This window comes from Pseudopipra pipra, chromosome 3 (assembly GCF_036250125.1).
Source record: "Pseudopipra pipra isolate bDixPip1 chromosome 3, bDixPip1.hap1, whole genome shotgun sequence".
NCBI lineage: Eukaryota > Metazoa > Chordata > Aves > Passeriformes > Pipridae > Pseudopipra > Pseudopipra pipra.
The window spans coordinates 18,465,554-18,492,778 of NC_087551.1; the positions used below are offsets into that span (position 1 = coordinate 18,465,554).

At 39.5% G+C, this 27,225-nt stretch overlaps 1 protein-coding gene across 2 annotated transcripts in view; it reads right to left on the reverse strand.

Moving 5' to 3' along the window:
- Positions 1–25,219, reverse strand: part of DISP1 (dispatched RND transporter family member 1) — an 89,904-nt gene extending 64,685 nt beyond the window's left edge. The window contains exon 1 of one of the 2 annotated variants that reach the window (XM_064648130.1): positions 25,025–25,219. In XM_064648130.1, the coding sequence (XP_064504200.1) occupies positions 25,025–25,146 (122 nt within the window). In that variant the 5' untranslated portion in view covers positions 25,147–25,219. The remainder of the gene's footprint in view (positions 1–25,024) is intronic. The other variant, XM_064648127.1, reaches the window with a different exon arrangement.
- Between the last annotated feature and the right edge of the window lie 2,006 nt (positions 25,220–27,225).

The window sequence follows — 27,225 nt, forward strand, 5'->3', positions numbered from 1 at the left end:
TGGAATTTCAACAAGGTAATTAAATACAGACCACTTCAAAGTGGGACATGTCTATACTGATCACTGGTAGATACAGTATTGCAGAATGGGAGTCAGTATTTCCAACAACATTTGAAAAAATATAGATTTTTTTTTTAAAAAAACATTGTACTCCACAAGAAGCATAAGAATAGACTGACAGAATATTTGAGCAGCTCTGCTTCTAATTTTTTTTAGCTAATGTTATTTATGCCCATATACAAAAGTTTCTGTGGAAGCACCTGAACTTAGCTGTTGGCTCCAAATACCTTAAAGTAATTAGATGGTTTTAAACACTAGTTATGCCATGGTTCCTAATCTTTCTGTTCAGATTGCAGGGCACTACAAATCCAGCTTGTTTTCTCTCCAGCTGACCTTCAGTAGCACCACACCTGAACTTGTCCTGTTTGAACTCACAGGTATGTGTCAGAAGTCCCTCTTCCATGTCACACATGATACTACCTTTTTAAGATATGTGTGCCAATATATCAGCTTCCTTAGTCTGTCTGCTCATTTTCTGCTCTCAAACTCCAAGTTTTTGTGGCAATTAAGTGAAAACACTGTTCTGTGCCATACATACATTGCTATATATTGCCTAGATTCTGCCACACATTGTCCAAATTAACCTGAAGGTTTATTGTTTCTAATAAACTCTTCCTTCATATTCACTGACTCCCTCATAAGATTTTCAAGTCACAATTCCTCTTCAGAAAAGCTAAGTTGTCAATATATTAATCTGTCTGGTGCAGAAGTGCACTTTCAGTCTGCAAGCACAAGTGAAACAAGTGTTTAATCACAGTATCAGAGAAAATAATTGGCTGCTGAGCTTCAATAACACAAGCAGTAGGGCAAGTGGCCACTATTTTGGCAAAAAAGAGTTACATGTGTTATATCATATCCAGATTATTTTAGAAGGAAAAGGGAAAATTCAGTTGTCTTTATCCTAAAATAGAATTCATGCTTTTGAGTTTGCTGTTTTCAGGGAGTTTTTTTATAAATAAATCTGAAGTTCTTCATTTATAATGACTAATATTGCAATGCCCAAACAGATGTATTTGCATTGAGAATATATTTTGTGGGCTGAGGTTCACAGACCAAGTGAACTGAAACTTTGCTTGAGATTATGTCAGCCAGTTGCAAATAGATTCTAGGTGCACTGTCAGAACTGGGAGTACAGGCCAAAAGCCCTGGTTCACTCTCTGGAAACCTAGACAGAAAGCAATATTTCACTTGTGGGATGGAGTACACAAAGAAAAATAATATACCTGTCTTTTACAACAGAAAATAATTTTGATAGATGACCAAACAGGCTACGCCTTCAAATTACCACAACAAGATTCAGAGTGGGTTTTGGAGGTTGTTTGTTTGTTTTTAAAATATAAACATATACACTGCTTTTCAGCCATATTTTGCTCAATGAGCTTCATAAAAAAATGCCATATTCTGCAGATTTGCAAACTGAGACCATATGTGAGCATTATGCACACCACAACAAAAAGCACAGCCGCCTGCTCAGCTGAACATCTCTTCCTGCACATGTACACAGATGGAAGCAGCTGCTGCCACTAAATAACTCACAGAGCTAAAATGTGTCTGAGAAACTCTGCTCCATTCCCCAGCCAGGACATGCTCTTGTGAACTGCTGTATGGGATAGAGAGTAAATGCAAGTAGTGAGGTGGTTTGTCATTCCCTCCCCAGGTCATGAAATAATCTATGAAAAGATACTCATCTAGCTTTGAGAAATGAAAAGAGTAATACAAATGCTATTCTCTCCTGTAATTGCTAAGCTAAGCAGAAACACAGTATGTACATGCTTCCATTTTACAGCACAGCACAACCAAAAGCTAGGTTTTTTTGCACCAAACCATTAAAACATGCAATTTGCCCATCAGGTCAGTGTAAGAGGAGGAAAAAAAAAAAGTAGTGTCTGCAACACCAGCTTATGCTGAAAAAACAAGGAGGTGGAAGGATGAGGTAATGGAAAGAGAAAAAGCAGTTTATCACTCCTCTCACTCTCTCCTCGCAGAGGACTTCGAGCACTCAGGAACAGCAGAGGACTATATTCCTACTCATGACCTTTCTTTGAAAAAGTGCAGTACAAAGTCTCAAAAAGTAGAAGCCAGGGAGGAGGCAGAAATCTGGCATTCCAGCACTCCCACTCCCAGCTTAAAACTTCAAGGCAGACTGATAGCTATTTCACAGTCTGCTGATTTGCTCTACTTTTCATGAACCAAGAATGCTTAAGAAATTCTAAAGTAATCTCTGCTTAATGTCTCAGGTTAATCATGTTAAAATTTTGCTTCTAGAATTTTTAATGTCATCAATGGCAGTAGTGGAACATTAAAGTGAACGTTCAGTAAGAAAAAGAAAGCTAGGATTCTTCTTGCTGGATGAAAGTGAGGCAGAAGTCCCTTTTCTTGATTACTTTAGAGGCAGGTTGGTTTCATACAGTAGCAGAAACTACATGTAAATCAGTACAGAAATTACACAGTTCTCTCCAACATTTACCAAGTTATGAGAAACCATTAGCAGTGGTGCTGAAGCATATGTATTTATGCATTAGCAAAGGCATTACTGCTTTCTGCAGCTCATGAAATCATGTCTCCTGTAGAAAGTAGCTATAATGCTACACACTGCTGCCTCTATAACTGCAGGTACTTACATTTCTGTGATTGAAATAGAGGAATGATTGTGCTGAATCAATTCACAAGATAAGAATTTCTCAAGCCTCAAAACCAACAAAATATGATTCTTCAGAGCAAAGTATGACTGTCACAAGATGGACAATGCTTTACCTGGAAGCTATTTAAGCCATAAATTCATAACTATGAAAGGTTTTTTTACTCTTTGCATAATGGAGTCCATTATTTTCAGGTGAGTTTCAGATATGGCAGAGGCCCTATCTCTATAACATCAATTCTGCAAAAATATGGTCAAATTTTCTATGCTTCTTACAATCCAAGAATTGCAATATTTGCATTTCTATAAGTTTATTTGCTTTGTAAAAGTAGTTAGTGCTGGACGCTGCTTTTTCATAACTACTTTGCAATTAAATGATTAGAACTTCCATGGCTCACAGGAAGAACACACAGTATAACTCTGATCTTTAGGTACTATTGTGTAGTTCTACTTGGAAATGAAGAAGGTAAATATTTCCAGCCTGCTATTCAGCCACTGTCCCTTTAGAGATGTTGATGGGGTAATGTGGACATGGGAAGAGGAAAGCACACACACGCAAGCTTCAATTTGCAAGTTTCACTCCATGTTCTATCACCTAAAAACCCCACACATTTTCCATTTCTAGAAAGAAACTGTGCCAGTATCTTCACCCAGATGGTTGTACTTTTTCTTTCATCAAATGGAAAAGGGCTAATTCTAAATTTCAAGTAAGTGTTCCTACAGTCATCTCCAGACTTCACTACTTATCCAAGCAATGAAGCAAACAGGAGGGAAAAAACCAACCAAATCAGCAATTCCATGAATCACATAGAAATTGTTTTGCTTCCACTGACATGATCAACGTTTAAGTTAAGCATTGATGTAATCTTAAGGCACACCCTCCTCTACTGCAAGACCTCACCCTCCACAGTCTGTGCCTAACTTCCATCCCACCCAAGGACAGCCATTAGGGTGGGATGGAAGTTAGGCACAGACTAACCATATTTTAAATCATTTAATTGTTCTACCTGCTTTGTAACAGAGTCAAATCAGATATAACAATAATTAAAAGAACAATGAAAACAATAAAAAGATTCAGTAAAAAGAATCCTCGTTTACTTAATTGCCTTTTAAATCTGATAAATTCAACTTTTCTGCTTCCAGTTCTTTAGAGGTAGTAATGGCTCATTTGATTGGTTCTTATTTAGAGTCAATTACTTTACTAGTAAAATTTACCTTTAATGCAACTGCCATCTGAGACCTCTTCACTGTTGTTCTTCATTGATTCCTCAGGTCCTTCTCTCAAAAGTAAAGTGCTTGTCCGTGCTGCAGCATCTTTCTCTAAGTCCCCGCTTTTCTTCTTCTCTACCAGTATCCAGAAACCAATTCCCAACCATAGAATTTCCATCTAACCTCCATCTTAACTCTCTCCAGCATAATAACACACTTGTCATTCTGACTGTTAACGCTTTCCCAGAAGGTGAGGGAAAACCTGCCCATCTATACGAAAAGGCACTGAAGTTACACAAGTTTCCCTTGCAAGGAAAAGGAGTACACTATACTGAAAATTCTATGGGGAATAACTGCACAGAGAAGTCAGCCAGAATTGGGAAATTCTGTCCTCATTGCCTCAAAGACTTAGGGAGTCTCACACATTCATGAGACTTGCATGTTATAGTCCCACCTCACCTTGTTTCCCCCCCAGCTGCCTCCTTCTCATGCATTTGCATACAGCACCTTCATTTTCTTCCCTGCACCTCCTGTGCTTTGAGCAAGATTGAGCTGGAGGAAGCCACCAAGCATTTGGCATATGGAAATAACAAAGCAGGAGAAAGAGCAAAGCCTTATTACAGACAGATGTTGTTGCTCTTACTGGAGCTCCATGCTCAGGAGTCTCATTAGAAAGAATATTGTTCCCAGTTGCAGCCTAACAGTAGAGAGAAATACAACAGAAACAAAGCAAGCTCTCTGCTCCTGAACAAGAGAACATTCAATAAAAATCTAAATTTGGCATCTTGATGTCTTTGAAATCAATCAGCCTTTAGAATTCACTGGCACATGATGCTATCCGTGGAATACAGCAAGGTTTAGTGCACTGTAAATTTTTATGGACAAGAACTTCTACCTGCTCATACTATTAATGCCAACAGAAAGACTATTGGAAGAGAGGTAAACATCCTCTGTGTAAGGTGTTAAGCTTTTCACGCCTCTGGCTCAAACCATAGCAAATAGCTTGACACTCTTTGAGGTAAGATTCCTTATGATAGGATTCCAGTCCCATCCCTGCCCCACCAGACCTGATTGGTGTTCTTCAGCCCCCAAACCGAGCTCCTTCTGTTGGCAAAGATCACAGAAAACCATTCTCCCTCAGAGCCCCTCATACTGAGTTATATTTCCCCCTTCCCAACAAGCCAAGCTGCCTCAAAGGTGGACTTGACACAGGCCAGAGCTGGTGCAAAGACAAGGCCACTGCACTGGCTCAGCTGCAATGTGCAACTTCACCCCCAGGACTGGAAGCGATTACCTGCTTGCTGAAACATTTGTCTTAATACTCTCTTTGAAAATGACATTTGAAAGGTGTGAGTCTCTCTCCGTTTATTCTAAAGGGAGCCTGACTGACTGCCATTGGCTAGTCCTTAACCATTTGAACTTATCCATGATAAGCTCTCTCCTAAACAATTAGACCAAGATTCCCCCAGCAAACAGATTCTTTCAACTACCTATGACAGCACTTTCTGCACGTTCTTCCTAAGCTTGCCTTTTCTCCAGCTTAATAAAGGTGCACTCTCTTTTCTTCCTGCTTACTCTGTTCCTGTTCCTCTGCGCTTGCAAAAGCATCGTTCCCCCTGTTCATACCCAGCATTCTGACAGGCCTTGTACAAGTAAGGACTTGGCTTCTTTTGGCCTTCTCGCTGCTATTCAGTCCTCTGCCATCTCTATCTCACCTCTACCAGAGTATTAAAACAAAGTAGTGAATAAATTGGTACAAAAAAGGGGGACTGAACAGCTCTCCCCTTACTAATAAGCTTTTCCTTGCCCTAGGCTAGATCAGATGTTTCTTTCCATGTTTGTACTAGCACCAAGTTAATATTTAGTATTCAGTATCAAGATTATGGTGCTACCACACAGTAGTAAGTCCCAACTAAACGCTCTCAAGAAATTTAAGTTCTAAAATTAGACAAAAATAACATTTTTTAAAATCTCTAATGCCTATTAGAATGGGAGAAAATATAAAAAAATAAATATGACTGAAGCAGTTTCAAAGCACAGTACAATTATATATGAGTTTCTAGCATTTCATGATCATGAAACGAAGTTCTTCCTTACGCTGAATTGTGACGAACTGTTTCTTCTCATAGTTGAAAAACACACAACCAGTACTACCAAAAAATCTTCATCTGAGGCAAGGTATCTTGAGTTTAACCATAAGAGAGGGCAAAAATCTTTTGCCCTATTACAATCTTGTGGTCAGGTAACTATTACACAGCCTAGCGAAAAAAGCTTAAATAAATATGAATGTATTTCTAACCTGTAGCTAAAGGTACCAAAGCAAATATCCATCTGCATCTGTTGCATTATTTCCATTTGCAGAACGTGAAGGTATAAGTACACCATGTTTTCTTCACCTGCATGCATGTGAGAAATAAGCCATTCCTTTAATTCAGTCTCAGAATTGCAGCTATTCTCCAAATGCTTTAGTACATGAGACAAATCAGCTAAAACATCCCAGTAATGAAACCACAAAAGAAATATTCCAGAGACAGAACATAGGAGAAGAGGAAAGGCAGACTGCCTTTCAAACCCTTCCCAGAAGGGCAGCCTCATTATCATATCTCAACTTTTCATTATCTGACATTTGTAAAAACCTTTAATTCAAGCATTCAAATAAAAATTTCATGGCATGCAAAACTGATGTTGTAAAATGTTATATTTCTGTTCAAAGCTTAAAGAAAGTTACAGAATCCTTATAAAGTCAGTGAAAAGAGTATATATTGTACATGAGATACCATACATTGAAATAATAGAACAGATACACAGCAACATAATACTTGCAAAAGATACAACAATTTACTTCAGTTCAGCTTGGCTATACACCTTCCACATAACAACATTATTCCTAAAAGGGGAATATATAAAATCAAGTATTGGGATGAAACCCTCAGAAGCTACCCAGACCTTTAGCCACTCTCAGATCACTGCTTCCTGCTTATGATAGAGGGATTTTTTTAGGAACACCTGATTTTTGTCAATTAAACTTCTAAACTAAATCACTTCAGTAAGGTTACAACTGTGAAGCTGAATCCATCAAAATTCAAACTTATTCAGATAGACAGTTCAGTAATTCCATCTGAGCAGGGTTTTTTTGGCTTTGTTTGTTTTTGTTGGTAGTTTTGTTGGTTTTGCTTTGGGGGTTTTTTTCTCCTAGAAGTGCTGGTTTTCCCTAGCTGAAATAACTGTGCATTTCTATAGCCTAAATGAAGTAATCTGGTCTTTTCCTAATTGCCACTTAAACCCAAATCACCCATCAGGACCAAAAAAAAAAAAAATAAAATACAAACACCAAGACCTAAGATTACTCTGGTAAACACCACTACTGGGACTCTGCACACCCAGGCCAAGCAACAACCACAAGAATGCAGTTTGGACACGATGAAGCTCTTGATATCCAGCCCCCCTGGCTCCCCAGCTGACCCCTGATCACCCAGAAGGTTTCAACAACTTCAGCAAGTTTTCCATGAGACATTATTGTGACTACAGCATGACTCAGAATAAGGAATCTTCCTCTTACTGCACTTTAATAATCTCCATGAATGTAGAGCTACAGATTATTTTATTTGTCAAAGACCAAGTCCACATGTTAATTTTTATCAGATTTCACTGCCATCATCTATCAAGACCAACTTAAATATCTTCCCCAAAAGCATTTTTTAAATTAGATCTTGTAAGCAACATACAAGTTCTTTACTCAGAAGAGGGTCTTATTTTGTGCAAGCTTAAGATACCGAAAACTATCTAATAAGTACACTGATTCTGGGGTAGTTGATTCTTTATTCATGTAAGTATTAGAGCTCAAAATTGTGTTTCTTCCCAAATAACTGAAACAGCTCTTTAACAAAGCAGCAAATTTAATACAGCACAGATATTGTCACTGTGTCCTTTTAGCAGGTAATTTCATTTCACCAGTGCAAATTTTATTGTAACTACCTTCTACTGCTTCTCTCCTCTCAAACTCTTCTTGTTTCATAACACTCTGGCAACCCAACATCTTGCTTTGAAACAGCTTTGAAAACCTGGCTTATGGCCAACTTGCAACTGATACTACAGTTTAAATACCTTCCTAGCAAAGTTGCAAAAACTTCAAAACACTCTGGGATCAGTCATTAAAATGTTTTTGTTTCAGTTACAACACTAATGAAAACCAAATGTCTACATTTATTTTAGCTGGCTTAATGGTCTGGGGATTTCACTTAAAAGAAAGGTCTGAATCAACCCTCATTTACTTGACTGAATAGATTAGCACAACAACATTGTAGAAAGATATGGTAAATATTTTTAAAAGATTTAATAAGAGTGTTTCAGCCACAGATTCAATTAAGGAGGCCCAATTAATTGCCTCAATTTTATTCTTCTTCCCTAAAGTCTTCGATTACAGTGCACCCAACACGATGCACTTTTAGCTGCAAGTTTAAAAGGCTCAATTTGCCAACAGATTTAAGACACAAAACTAATGCTATGCTACAGGATATAGGCTACTGCAAACTATGTTTCTACTATCCAAATAAGGTACAAAATAACAGCCCCTGCCTGAAGTTTAAGCCATCCCAAAGTGTCTGCTTGTAAAAGATACCACTGTGTTCTGCAAGTGTATCTCTCAGTTGTACACATGCCACATTCAGTGAACTCGGGAATATTCTGGTGGGAATCATAGCAGGCTAAATGAAATGCTTCATACAAAGCTGTCTTTCAGCTGCAAGTTATGACATTCTGCCGCTGGTTTAATCCATACCCTCTACAATCAAGTCAGTGAATTCTATGCTGGTTTTGTACAGCCTTAGCCATCTATAATGAACTAATGTTTCAGCAACATTTTATCCCTAAATTCATTTTTGAACACTTTGTACATACTCCTCCACAGCAAAGAATATCAAAGTCCTGCTAAAACAAAACCAACACAAGCTGACACAAATATCTACATTTTCAGTAACAACATTGTTGTTCATCATTTGTATCTCAAGATATCCGGAGCATGCACCACCTGTTTCCAACTAGCACTCAAACTGTTCAACTGCATGTTAATGACAGCTGCTAAAAAGTCTAAAATATCAGGGAAAGCAAATAAAAGTTTAACTGCAGCTCTGCAGGATTGAGGCAAGCCACAGTCTTCTGCTAAATATGAGTCAGTATAATACATACAACGCTCTAATAATGTGTATTTGCACTTCAAAGACTCCCTTCAACACCATTATAACTGTAAGGTTCACAGGAATGCCAGCATTTGTGGGCAACAACTGTTTCTAGGACAGGAGAGTGAGCGAGTGCTCTGCGCACTAACAGAGTTTTACAGACCTAAGAAATCCCTAGCAGAGAGTCCCCAGTACACATCCCTAACATGCACATCCATGCAAAAAACCCGCTCGAGAGGTGATACCAAATGCACAAATGCCAACACAAAAATATATTTTAAATAAATGAATCTCAAATTATTAATCTTTTATTCCCTAAAATATGTAAAAGCTTATATATAGGAAGAAATTAAAGGTTACAGATCACTTATCAGCCAATAAGTAGGCTTTATAACATCAATTTTAAGTGCATTGCCACTTTACTTGAAAGTGCAGTTTACTTATGAACACTGACATTCTTGCCATGCCTTCAAAACTATGTAGAGCTCTCTGTGTGTAGAAATCTTTCTTTCTAGCACAGCAAGACACTGAAAAGAGTAACTTTTTATGTGCTTAATTCAGAGTTTCACAAAAAAAATCACATGCTCACAGTAATTCTATTAATTTCACTACTTAAGAGGTTCCTTTACAGACATTGGGATATAGAATTCTAGCACTAAATGCCTTATAATAAGAGAAAAGAACAATACCTAAAATTAGTACACTTATGTTTCATAAAAAAACATAACACAACAAAAAAAGGCATCCAAGGCCGTAGGTCTCTGCCCTAGTCAGAACTTTATAGGTGATGCACATCACATCAAGAGCACCAGAAGCAAAGAATCCATTCTCAAACTTTCAGCTGAATTATCACTAAAAGTAACAGGTAGGAAGATTAAATAATTCAGCTATTTAAGTGAGAATGAAAAAATATGGCAAGAATAATTTTTTATTCCTTTACTTTGCAAATCCACACACCTGCTTGCTACTACTTTGGGAGAGAATCAAGACATACTGTTTAGACAGTCATTTCTCTTACGTGGATAAGAACAGTATGAACTCAACCACACCCTTCAAGAAACTATAAAAATACCATTTCTCAGTATGAATTTTCTCAAACCCTGGCAGCCTTACAGAACAGTCACATACACAGCTCCAGCCAGCAAAGAGGTCCCCTATAGAACTTTCAGATATATACAATGACGCCTTCATTAATTAAACTCAGCATACCTACCTATCACAATTTCTCTCAGGCATTCAGCACAGAAGATTAATAAAGAGCATGTGGATCAAATAAAGAATAACAAATCTCTGCAAAAATACAGCTGGAGAGAAACTCCTGCTATCAAGTACTGTTTGCACAAAGCAGCATAGAAGTGCAAATCACAAACTCTCAGGAAACTCCCACATCCCATCTGCATACAAGGGGAATTTCAAGGTTTAAACCTAACCCATGGTTTGGGACAAACTTCTCAAATGTGAATCTTTTAAACAGTAATGCAAATTTATTCCTCTCTCGAAGGAAAATAATTACCTCAAAAGCAGATTACAGAGAAACAACAATAATTAAGTCTCATAAATTCGGAATATTAAGATTGATTTTTATGGCTCATAGAACAAGCTTCAATTTCTTGCATGAGATAAGGAATCTTATGTGAAAAAACTGAGGAAAAAAACAGATAAGTATTAAGTAAACCAGAATCTAACAGATGAGCATTCTCACTTTAATGCCTCATCTAAGTGGCTATTTAGTTCCAAATGTACCTCATATCCCATGAGCTGTTCCAGAAGAGTAATACAGAGGCAAGTGTAAGAACAAGGTGGCTGCTCAGCTTCCTCCATGTCAACACACTCATAGGAGCAGTCACCCCTCTTGGAATAAGAGAACAAAATTCTGGGTATCTTATTTTTTCCCCCTGACATTCTGCATCTGAGGCACTTTCTACTGTGCAATAAGTGTTAATCTGAAAACATTTAATAGAGTGCTCCGTGAATATTTAGGATCTTGATGGCTGGCAGCGTCAGCATTGGAAGCTGGCTGTTGGGTCAGGCCAGAGGATTGATGGAAAATGAAGTAATCCAACAGATGTATACAGAACTTTGGATATTCTTCCCTGTCACTAGCCCAAGCACAATTTCCAGGTATGGAAAATAAACACATGGGATGATTGAAAAAAAAACCAAAACAACCAAACACAGAGGCTTTTTATCTAGAAATCTACTTGGAAATTAGGCTTGAACTGCCATAAAAGCACGCTACCCCAAGAGCATTTGGTAACTGGTGATTATCAGCAGAGACAGATTGGTATTGTTAAGACAACACCTAATAAGCATAGACTGCAAAAGGCATTCATCCCCAAGCACTGTCATGCTGTAATATCCTGACAAATTTGTACATTTGTGGTACATGGGCTATATATTAGAGGCAGGACAGGGAGCCACACCACATCAGACCTCAAAACTTGAAGTTAAAAATCCTTTTCTCGGAGATTCCAGTGAAAATTCTCACAACTTCATTTAGTCCTAGACATGTGATTCTAGCCTCCTGAAATCCAAGCTCACTTTCTGCCCAAAGAAGTTGAACTCGTGTCAAAGAAAACTAGACTACAGCTTGCCTCACTATTCTGCAAGATAAAGGTTCTCTCTCTGGCACACACTCCTGAACAGATGTTTGGCTACATAGAAGGACCCAACCAAACTGTATCTCCAAAGAGGTGCAGGAAGTACAGACTCCATGTTCCTGTTTCTGAGTGGAAAATGAAGGTGTATTTAGCTTGAACAAGTCACTCAAGGTTTACACTATACCTATAAAAGCAATGAAAGAGCTCTTCTATTACACATGCATAGCCTATAACACAGCTGTATCTGTACCTATCACCTCACAAAGACATCTCTGGCTATTGCTATGGATACTAAACCCATAGAACATCTTGTTACCTTCATTTGGAAACTCAGCTCAGACATACTGCACTAAAATTAGCACACTGAGGGTATTTCATTTACACATTTTAAAATACACATGACATTTCTTTGCACAGACATTTCAGATTTTTGGAACACACAAGGTATAAGACTCTCACACTTCCATCAAAATACTTTTAATAAACTTTACATGTGAGATAACTTTAAAAGGTTGACAGTAGAGCTCGTAAGGGAACTGACTGGTACAGTTCAATCCTGCCCAGGCTTCTCCCCCTGCCTTTGATGATGAAGTGGAAGGGGACAGAGTCATTGTGGCTGTGGAGTTTCACAGTTAAGTTTATCACAGCACGTAAACGAGGCTCGATTTTACCAAGACAACTGCTGCTGTTTCTTTTGCCCCAGTAAAAGCAGTCACCTATCTCCAACACAGCTGCTTCTTTAACAGGTGTTTCTTCCTTATCTTCCACTTTCCACAAGAGTACGTTCACCTTTTCATTCAGGTCCACTATGTTGCCTCTTGACTTTTGCCTTCTCTTTTGGCTTATTTGACAAAAATAAAACTATCCATGTGTCCTGCAGCAGTTGTTTATCTTGTCCTTAAGGACTGCACAGCTTACAACAAGACATGAGCAGCACTTAGTCTACTTTTACCTTCCCTATGACAAAGACAGGGTTCATTTTCTTCAGCTTTCAAACATGCCTGCCCGAGCCTCTTCCAGTGTGACCTGGGAAAGGAACAAGTTAATGTTTGACTTCTGTTTTAACTGTATACTTTTTCTAGTGGTTACTTAATAGCAGAGTCTGGTGTGCTGAGCAGGTAGTTTGCATGGGCTTGAAAGTCAGCAGTCTGTATTTCTGAATCAGGATTTCAGAGGTTATATAAACACATTTATCTTTGTGGTCTTTATTTTGGAAGAGGAGAAAAGTAAATGAGCAGTTAGGAAGGAGCGAAGCAGAGGATTTGGAAGGCAGAGAACTGACCAGAAACATACTTTAAGTGTTGTATTATGTAAGTAGTCTCTCCTGGGCATTTGATCTACACATGCAGGAGTTTTATGGCTTAATTTCCTTGTTATGTCACCATCCCCTTTTCACCATTCATGGCAAGTCTAGGACCTTTTCTTGCCTCATGCAGGTCCATGAGATACAGCAGGTTTTACAGTGGCAATACTGCATTCCTCAGTTCTGGGCACGTGCCCTCCCTATTTAAATGCTGATTGACAGGACTCCAACACACTACACAGGGCAAAATCAGCAGGGTTATTTTACTGCAGAGGGAATAAAGCAACCTCAACAACTGACAAGCTAGTGCAGAGTAAAGATATACACAGGAACATCTCTGCATTAAGTAATTTCAAAGTGAATTTAATCCATTTTCAAAGCAGAGAGTAGAATTTACATTCACTGGCCAGTTAAGTCCCAATGAGAACAGCATCATTTGAAAGCAGAACATTCATTTGTAAATAGTTAGCATGAACCTTCTCTACCTCACTCCTCTGTAAACAAACATTAAGAACCTGACATATCCATGGCAACTTGTGCTGTGGAAACAAGAATTGAACATAACCTTTTAAAAAATGATGCCAGTTCTTTCACAAAGAATTCACTGAACGAACTATAAACCCTGTGAGGTGACGCTAATAACAAATTTAAATGCAAACGTCTGTGGAGGCCTTAAAACAGCACCTGCAGAAAGAAGCCTGCAGGGATTTCATCCTGATGCTACCAGTTTTAACAAAGGTAAATCATTGCCCTAAAGACCTCACACACCCTCTCACTCTTCAACACTGCTGGTTTGTCCAACCAGAATGACATCATGAGCATTGCCCTCAGCCTCACATGGAACTAAAATTAAAAAATAAATCCTTAGGCTAGCTGCATTTCTATAACAGTGCTACAAGTCAAACCAGTTAATACTGATACAGCCTTCTCACTTGGAAAAGAACTGGGATTCCAACAAAATTTGAATTCTGCAAGCTTTCTGTACCCTTATAAATGAAACAAATCAACAACTAGACCATACATCTGAATTCCTTGAGAAAGGAGCTCTCTTCAATAGTAGTGGGGGAAAAAAGCAAAGGAAGAAAAGAGGAGTTTGCATTTTCCATACACAAAGACTAGGGAAAATACCATAGTCATAGGTATTTTTCAACCTACCAAAATTTAAATTATTGTTCTTTAACCTGAAGATACTGTATCAGAATAAATCAAAGACCCTAAAAATCCATGAATGAAAACCTTGGGCTTACATTCTAAGTTTTAATGTGGAAAGACATGTTTGAGAGTTTTCATCTCTGCAGCTAGAAACAAAAAAATTAATCCTTACAGCATTACATTCTGTGTGTGGAAAAGAGGGCCAGGAATTAAACATGCCCTTCAGCAAATCGTAATTCAACAACATGTCTAAGATGAAGATGCTGACAGTTCTGTCTCCCAGGCCCAAGTTCCTGCTACCAGAGTACATTGCCTCTTATTCATGCATTTTAATTGCCAGGTTTAGAAAAAAAGGCATGCAAGATAAAGACAGGTATCTGCTGATGAGGGAATGGTTTATATTATATCTTAATTCTAACTCAGAGTAATGAGTAAAGCAGTCTGAAATCTAAGAATCTGATATCAAACTTACCATGGGGTAAGAGTCTAATTTCTCCCTCATCCCCAAAGCAATTTTATATATAGCTGGGGAATAAAGTTTGATTCTGGAAGTTTGCAGCCATCAGTATACACTTACTGTATCAACTGGAAGATATTTACAGACATGAAATGGAAGTGAGCCAGAAGATTTATAAAAGTATTTCCCCCTCTCCTCCAATGCAATATTACTTTTCTTTGAAGAGCAGGGAGTGGAAATGAGAGAGTACAGATGTGCAATTTTGATAGCAAGACCCATTAGCACGAAATGAGAAGGTGATTAACATGGGCCCAATGCTATTAAACACTTTGATACCTTTTTAATTCGAATGCCCCTGCTTTCTAGAAAGCCTTCTAGGATTTTCTAATTCTCTAATGGTTAGAAAGGAGCTCAATAAATCTGCTAATCCTGCCTCTCAGGACTGGGAGAGAAAAACATGGTCTAGACATAGTTAATCTGTGCCTTATGAGGCACTCTAAAAATGGAAATACCATAAGTCTTCCCAAGCAATCTATTTTCTAATGCCCATTTACACCATCTTTGTTGCAGTTTAAACACATTATCAGTGGTTCTGTTGTCAGAGTGACTACACTGAAAAACACTCTCCTTGTTTATATCTCACCTGAAAACAATTCTTCCTTCTCTCTGTAGTCTTCTGTTCTTTAAGGGAAACAGTTCTATATCTCTGTGAATAAAATAATTACATTTTCAAGACTTTATCCTTTACTTTCCTCTATGCTCTCTCAAAGTACTGTAGCTTTTCCTGGGGTGAAATGCCTAAGCCTAGCATGGAGGACTGTCAGGTGCTGTACAGAAACTTAACCTGAATACACGTCACAGCACACCTGAGCTGTTTGCATCATCTGTGTTAACAGAATCACATCTGTCTTCTTAACAGCAACACTCCCAGACACTTTGCACCAAGCTCATTCTACTGCCCCACAGTCTTCGGTAGAGATGACAATAAATAGAGAATCTTAAGTCTTGTCCTTATCCAAAAGGCATGGGTTTTTCCCCCTCTCAGACTGCTTCTCTATTTCCTTTAAGTTGTTCTGAACCCTAACCACGTTTTCCAGTGCACTGGCAGCAATTCCTAGCTTGATACCATCTGCTGTTAATACTGCATTGCCTTAACGTTTCACTTAAGTCAAAATTACTGACAGAACCCTGCAGAGATCATTCAGTCTAGACATCCTCTGGTCTGACAGTGATCCATGAAACTAAGGTTTTTCACCAACTTTACAGTATTTAGAGAAACATCCTTGCTTATCCCACAGAAAAATCCATTAGAATAACTAATTAAACTAAGAACATATTTGTTTCTACCAAACAAGACTGGATATCATGCCATGAAATGAGACTTGAGAGGTTGTGAATTTTGGTTTGAGAAAACCCACATTTATGTTTATTTATCACCTTTATTACTTGTTACTAAAAAAGCTTATCAAATAGTTCACATTTGTTGCAATGTTTTAGGAAGTGGACTCCAGATCTCCAGTGCTTCTTTTCCACCTGTCCCACACAGACACAGGTACTGGGCTTGGCTTCTCTCCCCATTTAAAGAACTTTATATGTCTACATGGAAGCTGATACCGGTTCTGCGACCAGGAACGAGGCAAACCAAACTATCCTTCATTAAAATTTCACCTGCTTTTCAAATTACCACTTTTGTAACTGTTCTTCATCATCTTCTTTATCTAAGAAAAGTTCCTCTGTTTCTGGGGTCAGGTGTAATTACAGCTTAACCTGCAATAAAGAGATCTGAAGCAACAAGTGCACTGAACATACAGTTTTCTAAGCATCACGTTATGTTTCTTCACTCAGTAGCAGGCCAAGCCCTTATTCTTCTTCTCACCATAAACTATTCTATAAGTACACTGTCTTAATTAAAGTAAGGATAAAAGGATGTCCTTTGTATCAAATGTGCCTGAAAAGATCATAGAAGAGTTAGGCCTACAGAAAAACCTCTTTAGAGACAGGAATATATTAATGTAAACAGCTCATTGTACAGTACAATCCCTTTGTATCATGCACTTCCATTATTTTACCTTATTTACCATTTAACCCTTATTCTAAAATTGCTTAACTTTGTCTCAATGTCAGAACTTCCAACTAATACATGTTCTTAATCAATTTATGGAAAGAAATCCATATTTTAAAGTACAAATCCAGAATTTGAAGAGTAAAGCAGTACAATCATTTGGGGATATCATTCAGACCCATTATTACCAGTTTACTAAATTTTAACTTAAAACCTCTGACAGTAGGGCACTGACCACCAGAACCATCTCTCAGCTGGAAAGGGCAATGCTGAAGGTACCCGACAAGAGGGAGCTCTGTTAATTCCTGTTGGACTGCAAAAGTAAGGAGTCATCTCAGTGTCTCATAATCCCATTACTAGGGCTTCAGTTTGTGGGATTTACAGATTTAGCACCCTACATTCTAAATGCAGCAAGAAACTCTGAACAGCATACTCAAATCACCTTTGGGGGTTTAGTGGAAAAGAAAAGAAGGTGGGAAATTTAAGAAAAAACAAAACCACGTTTGGCACAAGCAAAGAGATGTGGTTTCTCCTGCCTAGATAGTAAAAAAAAAACCCTAGAAATTCATATATTTTTGAAAGTCAGTAATTCTTTTATTGTGTATGCAATTGGCAGAGCCACATCAAAGAGAAGTTAAAGAGTTTTGCAAAGTAAGAGAAGCTAAGAGAGGGATAAGCCTCCCCCAATCCATTCAACATCACACATCAGTGATCAAAATCTATTTGAAAAAATAATTTAAAAACCTTTCCATTTCCCCAGAAAGCAGTTAGGTTTGTAGAAATCAACCATATCCAGGGCAATAACAACCAGCCATGTGACCCTCTTATGGAAAGGCCATGGAAAAAAAAAAATAAATCTGTCTGGAGTTTGTGTTGGCCAGGCAAATCAATATACTTAGTCATAACTCATTCACGCTGCTTACAAAGCAAGTAATTGTTTTCCCACTAATGCCATCTCTACCATTTTTAACAGAGAACAAGTTGCAAAAGTATTGAGCTTGCAGCAGATCAAACAGGCTTTGCTTGACAGCAAAGAAAAGCAGAGAAAATCAGTTTACTGATGCAATAGTTAAGCAGTAACACATAAAAAAAGCCAGTTACATTTCACAGTCAACCACAACACTACTTTCTTCAGTTTAATGTAGAAACATTATTACACAATGACACATTTCCAAAACCCTTAATATAAATCTTGCTTTTTCAGTTCAACAAGTTTCACTGTCAAAGAAAATACCTAAAAAGTATCTAGGATTATTCAGGATCTTTACTGCCACAGACGTAGGTTCTACACTATATTAATGATCTTGGTTTTAATAATTATTTCAGTTTTAATTCCATTATGTTTTTATAAAGGTATCAGCATGACATGCATTTCAGATGATTTAACTTCAAAGGGTTAAGATTAAGTTACTGAATTCTTGCAATACCTGCTGTAGTTTTTTATGGTATTAAAGAAGCTATCAACAATAAGTGAGAACATATGTTTAAGACTAGGGTAAAGTTTACTCCAAGAGGCAAAAATTCCCTTCAGCTTTATATAATTAGTTTGAGCAGCATACGTATTAAAGAAAATATTTTAGCTTACTTACATATTCAAACTATGTGGCATGGTACTCTGTGATTTTGTAAGCCCAAAACATCATAACTGCAGCAATCTTCAATTAATTATGTAGTTCTCAAAATCCCCCTCTTCCTTCCTCCCACCTAAAGATATCTCCACATCACCCAGTTTTTATGCAACTTCAAGAAGTGCTGCCCAGCAGGGGTGTATCCATATCAAACAGTTTTACTATTAGAAATGGATCCTATCAGCTGTATTGCTGAGCACAGCAACTACTTGCAGCAAACAAAAGGGGAAAAAAATACCTAAGAAAGTCTTTTAAGTTCACATCAAGTCTAAAAGCTTCTTCAGTCCCAGCCTATAAGTATCGAGTACCCTCCATATCTTGTAACAACTAATAGGAAAGTGCAAAACTCTGAAGATCACAAATGAGGCCTTACAAAAAAAAAAAAAAAGAAAACCAACAAAAAACAACAAACAAACTACGAAACTCTGAGCTTTAATTCCATCACTACCCTGAAGCACAAGTGTAATCTGAGCTGTACCATTCCACTCACATTCCAGGTAAAATGAATTTTGTGTTTACAAAATGTGTCTTCTCAAATCTCACTACTGATGCTCCATTGTGTCTATAAATATTTAATCCTGACAAACACTTCCCGAAAGGCAGCTCAAACACGCATTATTGGCAAATGCATCTCCTCTAACACAAAACACAGAAAAATTCTTATGTTACAACTACAATTAAAAATGGCTTTGGAAAAGATGCCTTAAAGAGAGAAGCACTGAAAGAAACAGTTCTTAAGTCAGTCAGTTCACGTCTAAAATACTTTTTAAACATACTCATTGATCAGACAGTACAAGCCCCAGGAAGATGATGCTGATGCTGCGCTTAAACTTTGAAACCTGAAACAATTCTCATTGAGACTCTGTTCAAACACTCAGTAAACAGCAAACGCTTTTGAAAAGCAAGGCACAAGCACAGTATCAGCTGTGGCAATAAACCTTACCTCCTTTGAAATTTACTCCCTGGTTCAGCACGGACAGGCAGGTCTTATCACGTGCAAGGATGGCAATGGCACAGAGAAATACCAGGAAGTCTAAAACAAGGCTGTTTACAGCCCCTGACCAACCTTAGTTACATAAAGAGAGAAGATAAGAATTGAAGTTGTAGGAGGGGGAGATACGCTTGTCAACCCAAGAATAACAATAGTTTAATTTCTAAACACTATGGCTCTGCACAAGAAAGGACTATTACTGAGCACGCACGCTTCACCCAGGAACATAAGTGTTTTCAGATGAGAAGGCAAACATTTTCTCCCATTAAAGTCTATCTCCCTCCCATTTTATCTGCATGTGAAGTTCATTAACAAGGAGAGACTACACAAGACTAAACCACAGGATCCATCTGCTAATAGTTATGGCTTAATTCAGTCATTTTTATTAATTTGTGTTACATAGCACAAGAGTTATGTTGTACTATAGACAGCACAAGAATGTTTTTATCATGCTGCGTTTGTCTGTTTCTACAAAAACAACAATGCTATACATTAAAATACACAGCAAGACCTTTCTTCAGAGACTTGAATGCAGAAAGTTAATATTATTCCCAGTCATATATTGACTATACCAACCCACCAGAAAGCAAGTTTTTCACATCTCCCATAGAGGATAAAGATGGGGAGAGGGATAAGAACAGGGAGGGCAGAGTGTTTCCTTCTCAGCTTCTATAAGCTGAGCACACCGTCACCAACACTCTGGGCTCTGCACTGCTGAGGACATCCAGCATGGCAAGCTAACATGTCCCTCTTGAGGTTACCCATACAGCTTCTCTTCTTTGGGGATGCACATCTCCAGCTGTCTCCATACCACAAGACCTCCAGTTCCCCACCTCAGAACTCAGATTCCCCTCACTGGAATGGGCTTCACATGCCCCTATTACCACTTCCAACCACATGTTCCAAGATCACACACCTTACAGTCACTAGTTCTTTTTCTGGTGCCTGTCACTCCTTTCAGGAGTATTCCTACTTTAAATTAAGTGGCACTTTCCTGCCTATATACCAAACAATTTCTCCATCTTTCCTCAGTGCCACCTTTACTAACCAGAAAACCTTATTCTTGCAAGGTCTTTGCTACCCTACATCAGCATCATCTTTAGTCTCCCATGACCCCTGGCTCTGCCCCACTCCATTTCCCCAACACCTCTTTCATTCCTTTTCTTTTCCCCACTCACCTGGCCTGACTGTTTCCACTTCCAGATCTTCTTCCCAGATCACCATCTGACACTGGTTCCCCTTCCCCACAACTCTCACAGACAGATTTATTTCTGTTAATATTGAATGCTGGAGAATCTCCCAGAATAATTTAAGCTGCTATTTATAAGCATGTTTCACTTCTATAAAATTGCTTCACATACAGGTCAGACCTTCCCAACCAAAGAATCCTCTCTGTTATTCTACCTTCCTCAAAACGTATTCTATATTTCTCAAAGTCTCTTGATTTTGAATCACAGAATCATTTAGGCTGGAAAAGACCTCTAAGATCATCGAGTCCAGCCATTAACCCAACACTGCCAAGTCCACCACTAAACCACATCACTAAGCACCACATCTACACATTTTTGAATGTTTATAGGGATAGTGACAACAGCACTTCCCTGGGCAGCCTGTTCCAATGCTCGACCACCCTTTCAATGAAGACATTTTTCCAAATATCCAATCTAAACCTCCCCTGGAGCAACCTGAGGCTGTTTATTCCTGTCCTATCACTTGCTACCTGGGAGCAAAAGACCAACTCCCACCTGGCTACAACCTCCTTTCAGGTAGTTATAGAAAGCAATAAGGTCTCTCTGAGGCTCCTTTTCTCCAGACTAAACAATCCCAGTTCCCTCAGCCATTCCTCATGTGGCAGATAAAATTCACACTTTTTTTGACTAATGCAAGCCTCAAAAATCAAAATTCAGATGGAAATTTCCTGTGGCTATTCTATTAATGACATTCAACAACACCATTAATGTATCACACCTCAAGAAGAAAACCCCTTAAAAGGGTATTTTACTTTAACAGAGGTCTCATTTTTATGGTAGAGCTAAAAAGTATTTTGTTTACAACAAAACACCAATCTGTTGATAGTTATTTGCATTAAAAACTTCAGTATCAAACAAGCAGTAGTTACAAGGTTTGACTATTTTAGCATTACAGTCTTACTGAATGTGTGATTTAGAGACTACAATCTACTCTTACACCAAAGTTAAAGCAACCTGCTTTTTTTTTCTTTAATATAGGAACATTTTCACACCTTCCTGTAGTATTTAATTTTTGCTGCACTTCACACCAAAGCCCAGCAGACTTTGTAAAAACTGTTCACAGGAAATCACACTAAACTCAGAAATACCATATGGCTGCTGAACAAGAAAATAGCCATAGTTACCAAACCAAATTAATGCCATTGATCACTTTAAAGAGAGATAGTTGTAGGCTTGCTAATTATCTGAGGTGCTTATTATATATTTCAAAGTTTGAAAGTAATTCTATCCCTCTATCAAAGCTAGTAAATCAATCATCTCTGTTAAAGGCTTAGAGAAAAAGTCAAGCTTACTGCTTAAATCTACAGTCAACATATGAGAAGCATTACTATGAAAGCCATTCAAAAAGCCTCCTCATGGGAAAGGGTAACATTATGAGAACTAAGTGTTTTCACATGTTCTTTTTACCTTTGTTCTTTTATAGTCTTATTTTTCACCTCTTCTACAGCAAGATTTTTTTGGAGGCTACTAATCTGAATTCCATCTCTTTCTTCTCAAGGCCCCTTGGGACCACTTCTCCCCCAGCACTGTCTTTTGTTCCTCCTACAGTAATTCTCTGATCAGTCAAAAATAGCTTCACATGGCATTCTCCAACAGAGTCAGGAATCTGCAATTGTAGCAGATTTGGAAAGGAGGACTGAAAAGAAATCATTTGAAGAGAAAATCCCCATGTCCTCAGCAATGTTGAAAGCCTGTCTGCTAAGAAAGAGAACAAGCTTCATCCTGAAGTCATGTCTCCCATGCACTACTGAGCAAGAGAAGGGCATCACCTTAAAGCAAAGGTATTGCTCCACAGACAGGAGAGCCAAGCCACTGACACTGCCCTCTTCCAGGTGCCATGAAGGCAAACAGACGTTGCTGTGGCCCTATTTATCATTTCACATAATTTTCCAAAAGCTTAACTTCACTACAATGAGCTCAAAAGCAGGCTACAAAAAATGGAAAACCCAACTGTTGCATTTTATTTCCTACATGAAGACTGTGCCCCCCAAAAGGGAAAAAACCCCTCCAGAGTCATGCCATAAAGTTTCAAATCCTATGACAGTCATCTCTATTTTGCACCACTATAGTGTCAGGTCCCAGTTTCAACATCCATCTGCTTTTAACCAACATACACATTTAAGCTTCTAATCTCAAAATAACTGTGTCCTCAAGCTAGGCTATTATATTACTACAGGATATTACTCCCTTCCCTATAAAGGACGAAATAAATCTTTCTGCAGAATTTCATTTTTCTTTCTATTTAATGACTGCCAAAATACCTTACACTACAATCATGGTATAGTTCAACCATTCTACTGCTGAACAGAATATGAACGTCAAAGGCTGTTTTGTTACTTTGTTTCACATTTAAAGATAATTATTTAAGCAAAAAAAAACCCCAAAAAACAAAACCCCACACCTGGATGTTTGTTTGCCTCTTTAATTTGTATCTCAGTTCACACATACATTCAGCAATAAGCACAGCAGCATCCCAGTACTAGTTGCAGTTTCTGGGAGCTACTGAAACCAGTTTCTGGCAGCTACTGAAAAACTGAAGCAGCACAAGTCATTTATTTTACATACATTCATGTTTTGTTCTGAATGTAAAATAAATATAACTTGTACATGTTATATACATTATCATACAGTGTGAACGTTTATAAGAATGTTAGCATCAACAATTTAGTGATTATAAGCTAAAGTATCTGCCACAGGAGTCTACAAATCACAGAATCACACAATATTCCAATTTAGAAGGGAACCACAAGGATCATCCACTTCAACTCCTGGCTCTGAAGAGGACAATCCCAAGAATCACACAGTGTGTCTGAGAACATTGTCCCAATGCTTCTTGAACTCTGGCAGTCTTGGTGCCGTGCCAATGTTTCAAGTATATATTTTTCTAATACACATTTCTCTGCTCCAAAAATAGCTACATCTCCCCCCCCCCCCTTGGCTGTTTCACACTAGATCTCTTTCACTTCCATCCCTGCAGGCTGCTTGCTTCAGGCTCTTATTCCTTTGTCCAATTAAGAAATCCCTTCTTCCTTCCAGTCTCAATTCATCCCAACTGCTTCCTTGCACATTTATTTGCCTGCAGTTCCACCAGTCAACACTTATAAAGTTGAGCACATTTATAAGCCCACTGACAATTTAGATGCCTTGTCCTAAGTGTTTGGGGGAGTGGGTTGGCTCGGTTAGAGCATGGTGCTAATCATGCCAAGGTTGTGGATTCAATCCCCATACGGCCCATTCACTTAAGAGTTAGACTTGATGATCTTTGTGGGTCCCTTTCAACTCAGAATATTCTGTGAACATCTGAAACATTCTATTACTATTTCACAGGTTTGTCCAAGCCAGGTATTCTATAACAAGCTACTTGCAATTCTGATCAGACGGCTTTTTGCTCATTTAGATCACACACGTGCTTTGAGTAACTACAGCTCTTCACCTCCCTCCTAAAAAGAGCTGGCTTTCATTTACTGACATACAACGTGTACCATCGACCATTCTGCCACACTCTGTTTTTCCATCTTCTCCAGTGGCTGAGAAAAACAGATGGAGTGTCCTATTGCCACCCTCACAGAAGCATTTTCCATTAAACTTCTAATATCCTCTCCTCCTCTACTAGAAGGAAGATGGGAAAAAACCAGCAGGTGAGTTGTCCCTCACTCAGAAGGTAACTCATTCCAAAAGTGGTGTACAGTGGGAGATCATTCCAATGGCTGCAGGTGCCATCTCTGATAACTCTGGTAACCTGGCTGCTCGCACTGAACCCAGAAATTAAAGGGGCTTCTGCGTCCCTCTGGACAGACCTCTGCCATAATGGGCTCTCCAATACACCCCCAGCATTTCCCACCACCACTGGAAGCAATGCTTAAGCAGCTGATGACAACATCGGTCCTGCAGACAGAAGTCGGGAATCACCGTATCCTTATTTCCCAAGACAAAGGGTGCCACATGAGCTGCCTTTCGAAACCACTGCCTGTAGACCTTACGTTCTCAACGAGTCCTTGCTCCCAGCAAATAAAATAAGGCAACTACGAGCAGCCTATGTCTGAACAAAGACCAGAGGCACATGAAAGGCTGATCATACCTCAGTAGGTAACAAACGGAAAAGTTATGTGCCTGAACACCGTTAAATAAAGGGGAAAAAAAAGAAGAAACAAAACACCAAAACCCAAAAAGGCCCCAGCTCCCACTAAAATAAACACAGAAATTCAGAAGTGAAGGTAAAAAAATCAGTTCATTTTTACATGACGTTTTAAGGTAAGGCTCAGGCGACACAAGGGCACCTCCGCTCCCACCAGGGCTCTCCCCGCGGAGGGGCCGCCGGTGTCCCGCGGGCGCGGCTCCGCCGGACCGGGGGTTCCTGCCCCGCTACACGAGCACGGGGCCGTCGCCGCCGCCTCCTCCTCCTCCTTCTCCTCCCCCGAGCCGCCGGCCCGACCTGATACCTCGGCGGCGGCGCGGAGAGCCCGCCCCGCGGGGCCCGCCCGCCCGGCGGGCTGCGCTCACCTCGCGACCTGGCGGCTGCCGGCGGCGGGGCCCCGGAGGCGGCGGCTGCCCGTCGTCGCGGGCCGGGCGGCGGGAGTAGGCGAGCGGCGGCCGCGGCGTCCCCACCGTGGCGCAGTTACCATGGGACGGACGCCCTCTCCCTCTCCCTCCGGAAGTCACCGCCGGCAGGGCGGGGAGGGCGGGGCGGGCAGAGCCGCCATCTTGAGCGTGGCGCCCGGCCCGGCGCCCGCCATCTTGAGCGTGGCGCGGGGTTCGCCTGAGCGCCCGCCCCGCTCCCCGCCCGCCTCCCGCGGCGGTGGTTGGTGCGAGGGGAGGGTGCCTGAAACTCTGCGGACAGCCGCAGTCTGATACACGCGCTTCTATAAGTATATCTAAACTGTGGGAAAATCCAGTCTGGGGTTGAAAAGATTCCCCTTCATTGAAAGAAGGTCACAGTGGTCCCAGGAGAGTTTTATCCCAGGCCGCGGCACGGATCCCTCCTCCGGCCCCTGCAGAGTCCTCGCACGTGCAATGGACCACCCTTCGTCTTTAAAAACATGTCAATATTGCATATAAAACTGCACATAGAAAACAATGTTATCTACACGGGTAAATCCGGTGCTGAAATCCTAGGGAAAGCTTACAACAGCTGTAATTGTGCCAACTTGTTCATAGGCCGTAGTTTTTAATTACACAGTTGCGTACCTTTGTATCCCAAAGGGCCTCTGTCTCATTTAGTGCACAGAATGGGCTGAGATACGATTGTGTTGTTACTCAGGGACGTGGAGTTTCCTAACCTTTGAGTGCTTCCTTTTGCGGTCTGAATAAAAGTATGTATTTGCAATTTTAAAGACCAGCATAACACATAGGATAATCTGCAGTGATCCCCTGCACATGACAAGCTGTTACACTTTCATCCCATCGTAAGGGTAATTGGCTCTCTGAAAACCACTCTGAAGCACATGAAACACCCCGGGTCAGGCTGGCGATGGTTTGAGAGCCAGAGCTTGCAGACTGAGTCAGACTCCCATCCCCTCCCTTTCTCCTCATCCTCCCTCTGGGGTTCACTTGACATGGTTTTTATTAAAGACTCGTTATAATCTCTAGATCTGACTCAGACCTCATCCTGAACGCCAGTGGTGTGTCTCCTGCACCAGCCCAAGGGTTTGTGTTTGGGCAGACCGGGGCAGAATCAGAGCGTGAAATGCTGTGGAAGTTGATGTTTTTGACACTGGAAAGTCTGGGACTAGAACCGCACTCAAGGAGCGCTATGGTGAATGGGAGAGAGCATCTGAATTTTAGAGGAGATTTTCTGTGAAGCAACATGAGCAAATGAGAGAGGGAAACGCTCCAGCACCCTCATCTGCAGAGGGACTTTGCTGTCAGCCCTGATCACTTAATATCATGTTCTGCCACTTCATTTCTAATTGTGCTGATTTCTTCTATAGGCTCAAGCAACAACTGAGTCATGCAATATAGCTTCTGTAATTCCTGTGAATCCTCTTTTTTTTTTTTTTTTTTTCTCCCACAAAATGGATTACAGGACATCGTTTATGCTTCGGTGATCCTCCACCGAAGTACGCTAACCTCCAGAAATATAAAATACCCAGGTTTCCACACCACAGCTCCTGTCTTTCAGTGCCATCTAGTGCCCACGCATGGAAGAGATGCTGTAACTAATGGAATTTCTCATCAGATCGATTTGCCATAATTAACACATTTTGGACATTGATAGATGGCACCGGTAGAAGATATATTTGTAAATTAATATAATATTTCTCTATATAAATCTAGCAATATATAAATTCATATTTTTCTTTTATGGCACTAAATTCTGACACAGATCTCTTTTACATTAATGAAATTAAAATCAATAGCACTCACAAATCAAACATACATGTATATATATCGGTTATTTACTTCTGGATATGCTGTTCTCTGTAACTAATTAGATTGCTTTGGAAAGTAATGGTCACCAAAAAAAAATAAATTGAAAGTACTGAAATAATTTATCACTTTGCTTCATTTTCAGCTCTCCTGAAAAGGAGGAGCCATCCAGATCAAAGCCCAATCAAAATTTCATTTGTAAAGTAAAACTGCAAGGCTTGGAATAACACGTCTTTCCATCTATCAACAACAAGGAACGAGTTGGTTTTTGAAACAAAGAAGAGATAGAAAAAGAAGGATTATACAGAGATCATCTGACTTGGTTGTTGTCTTTT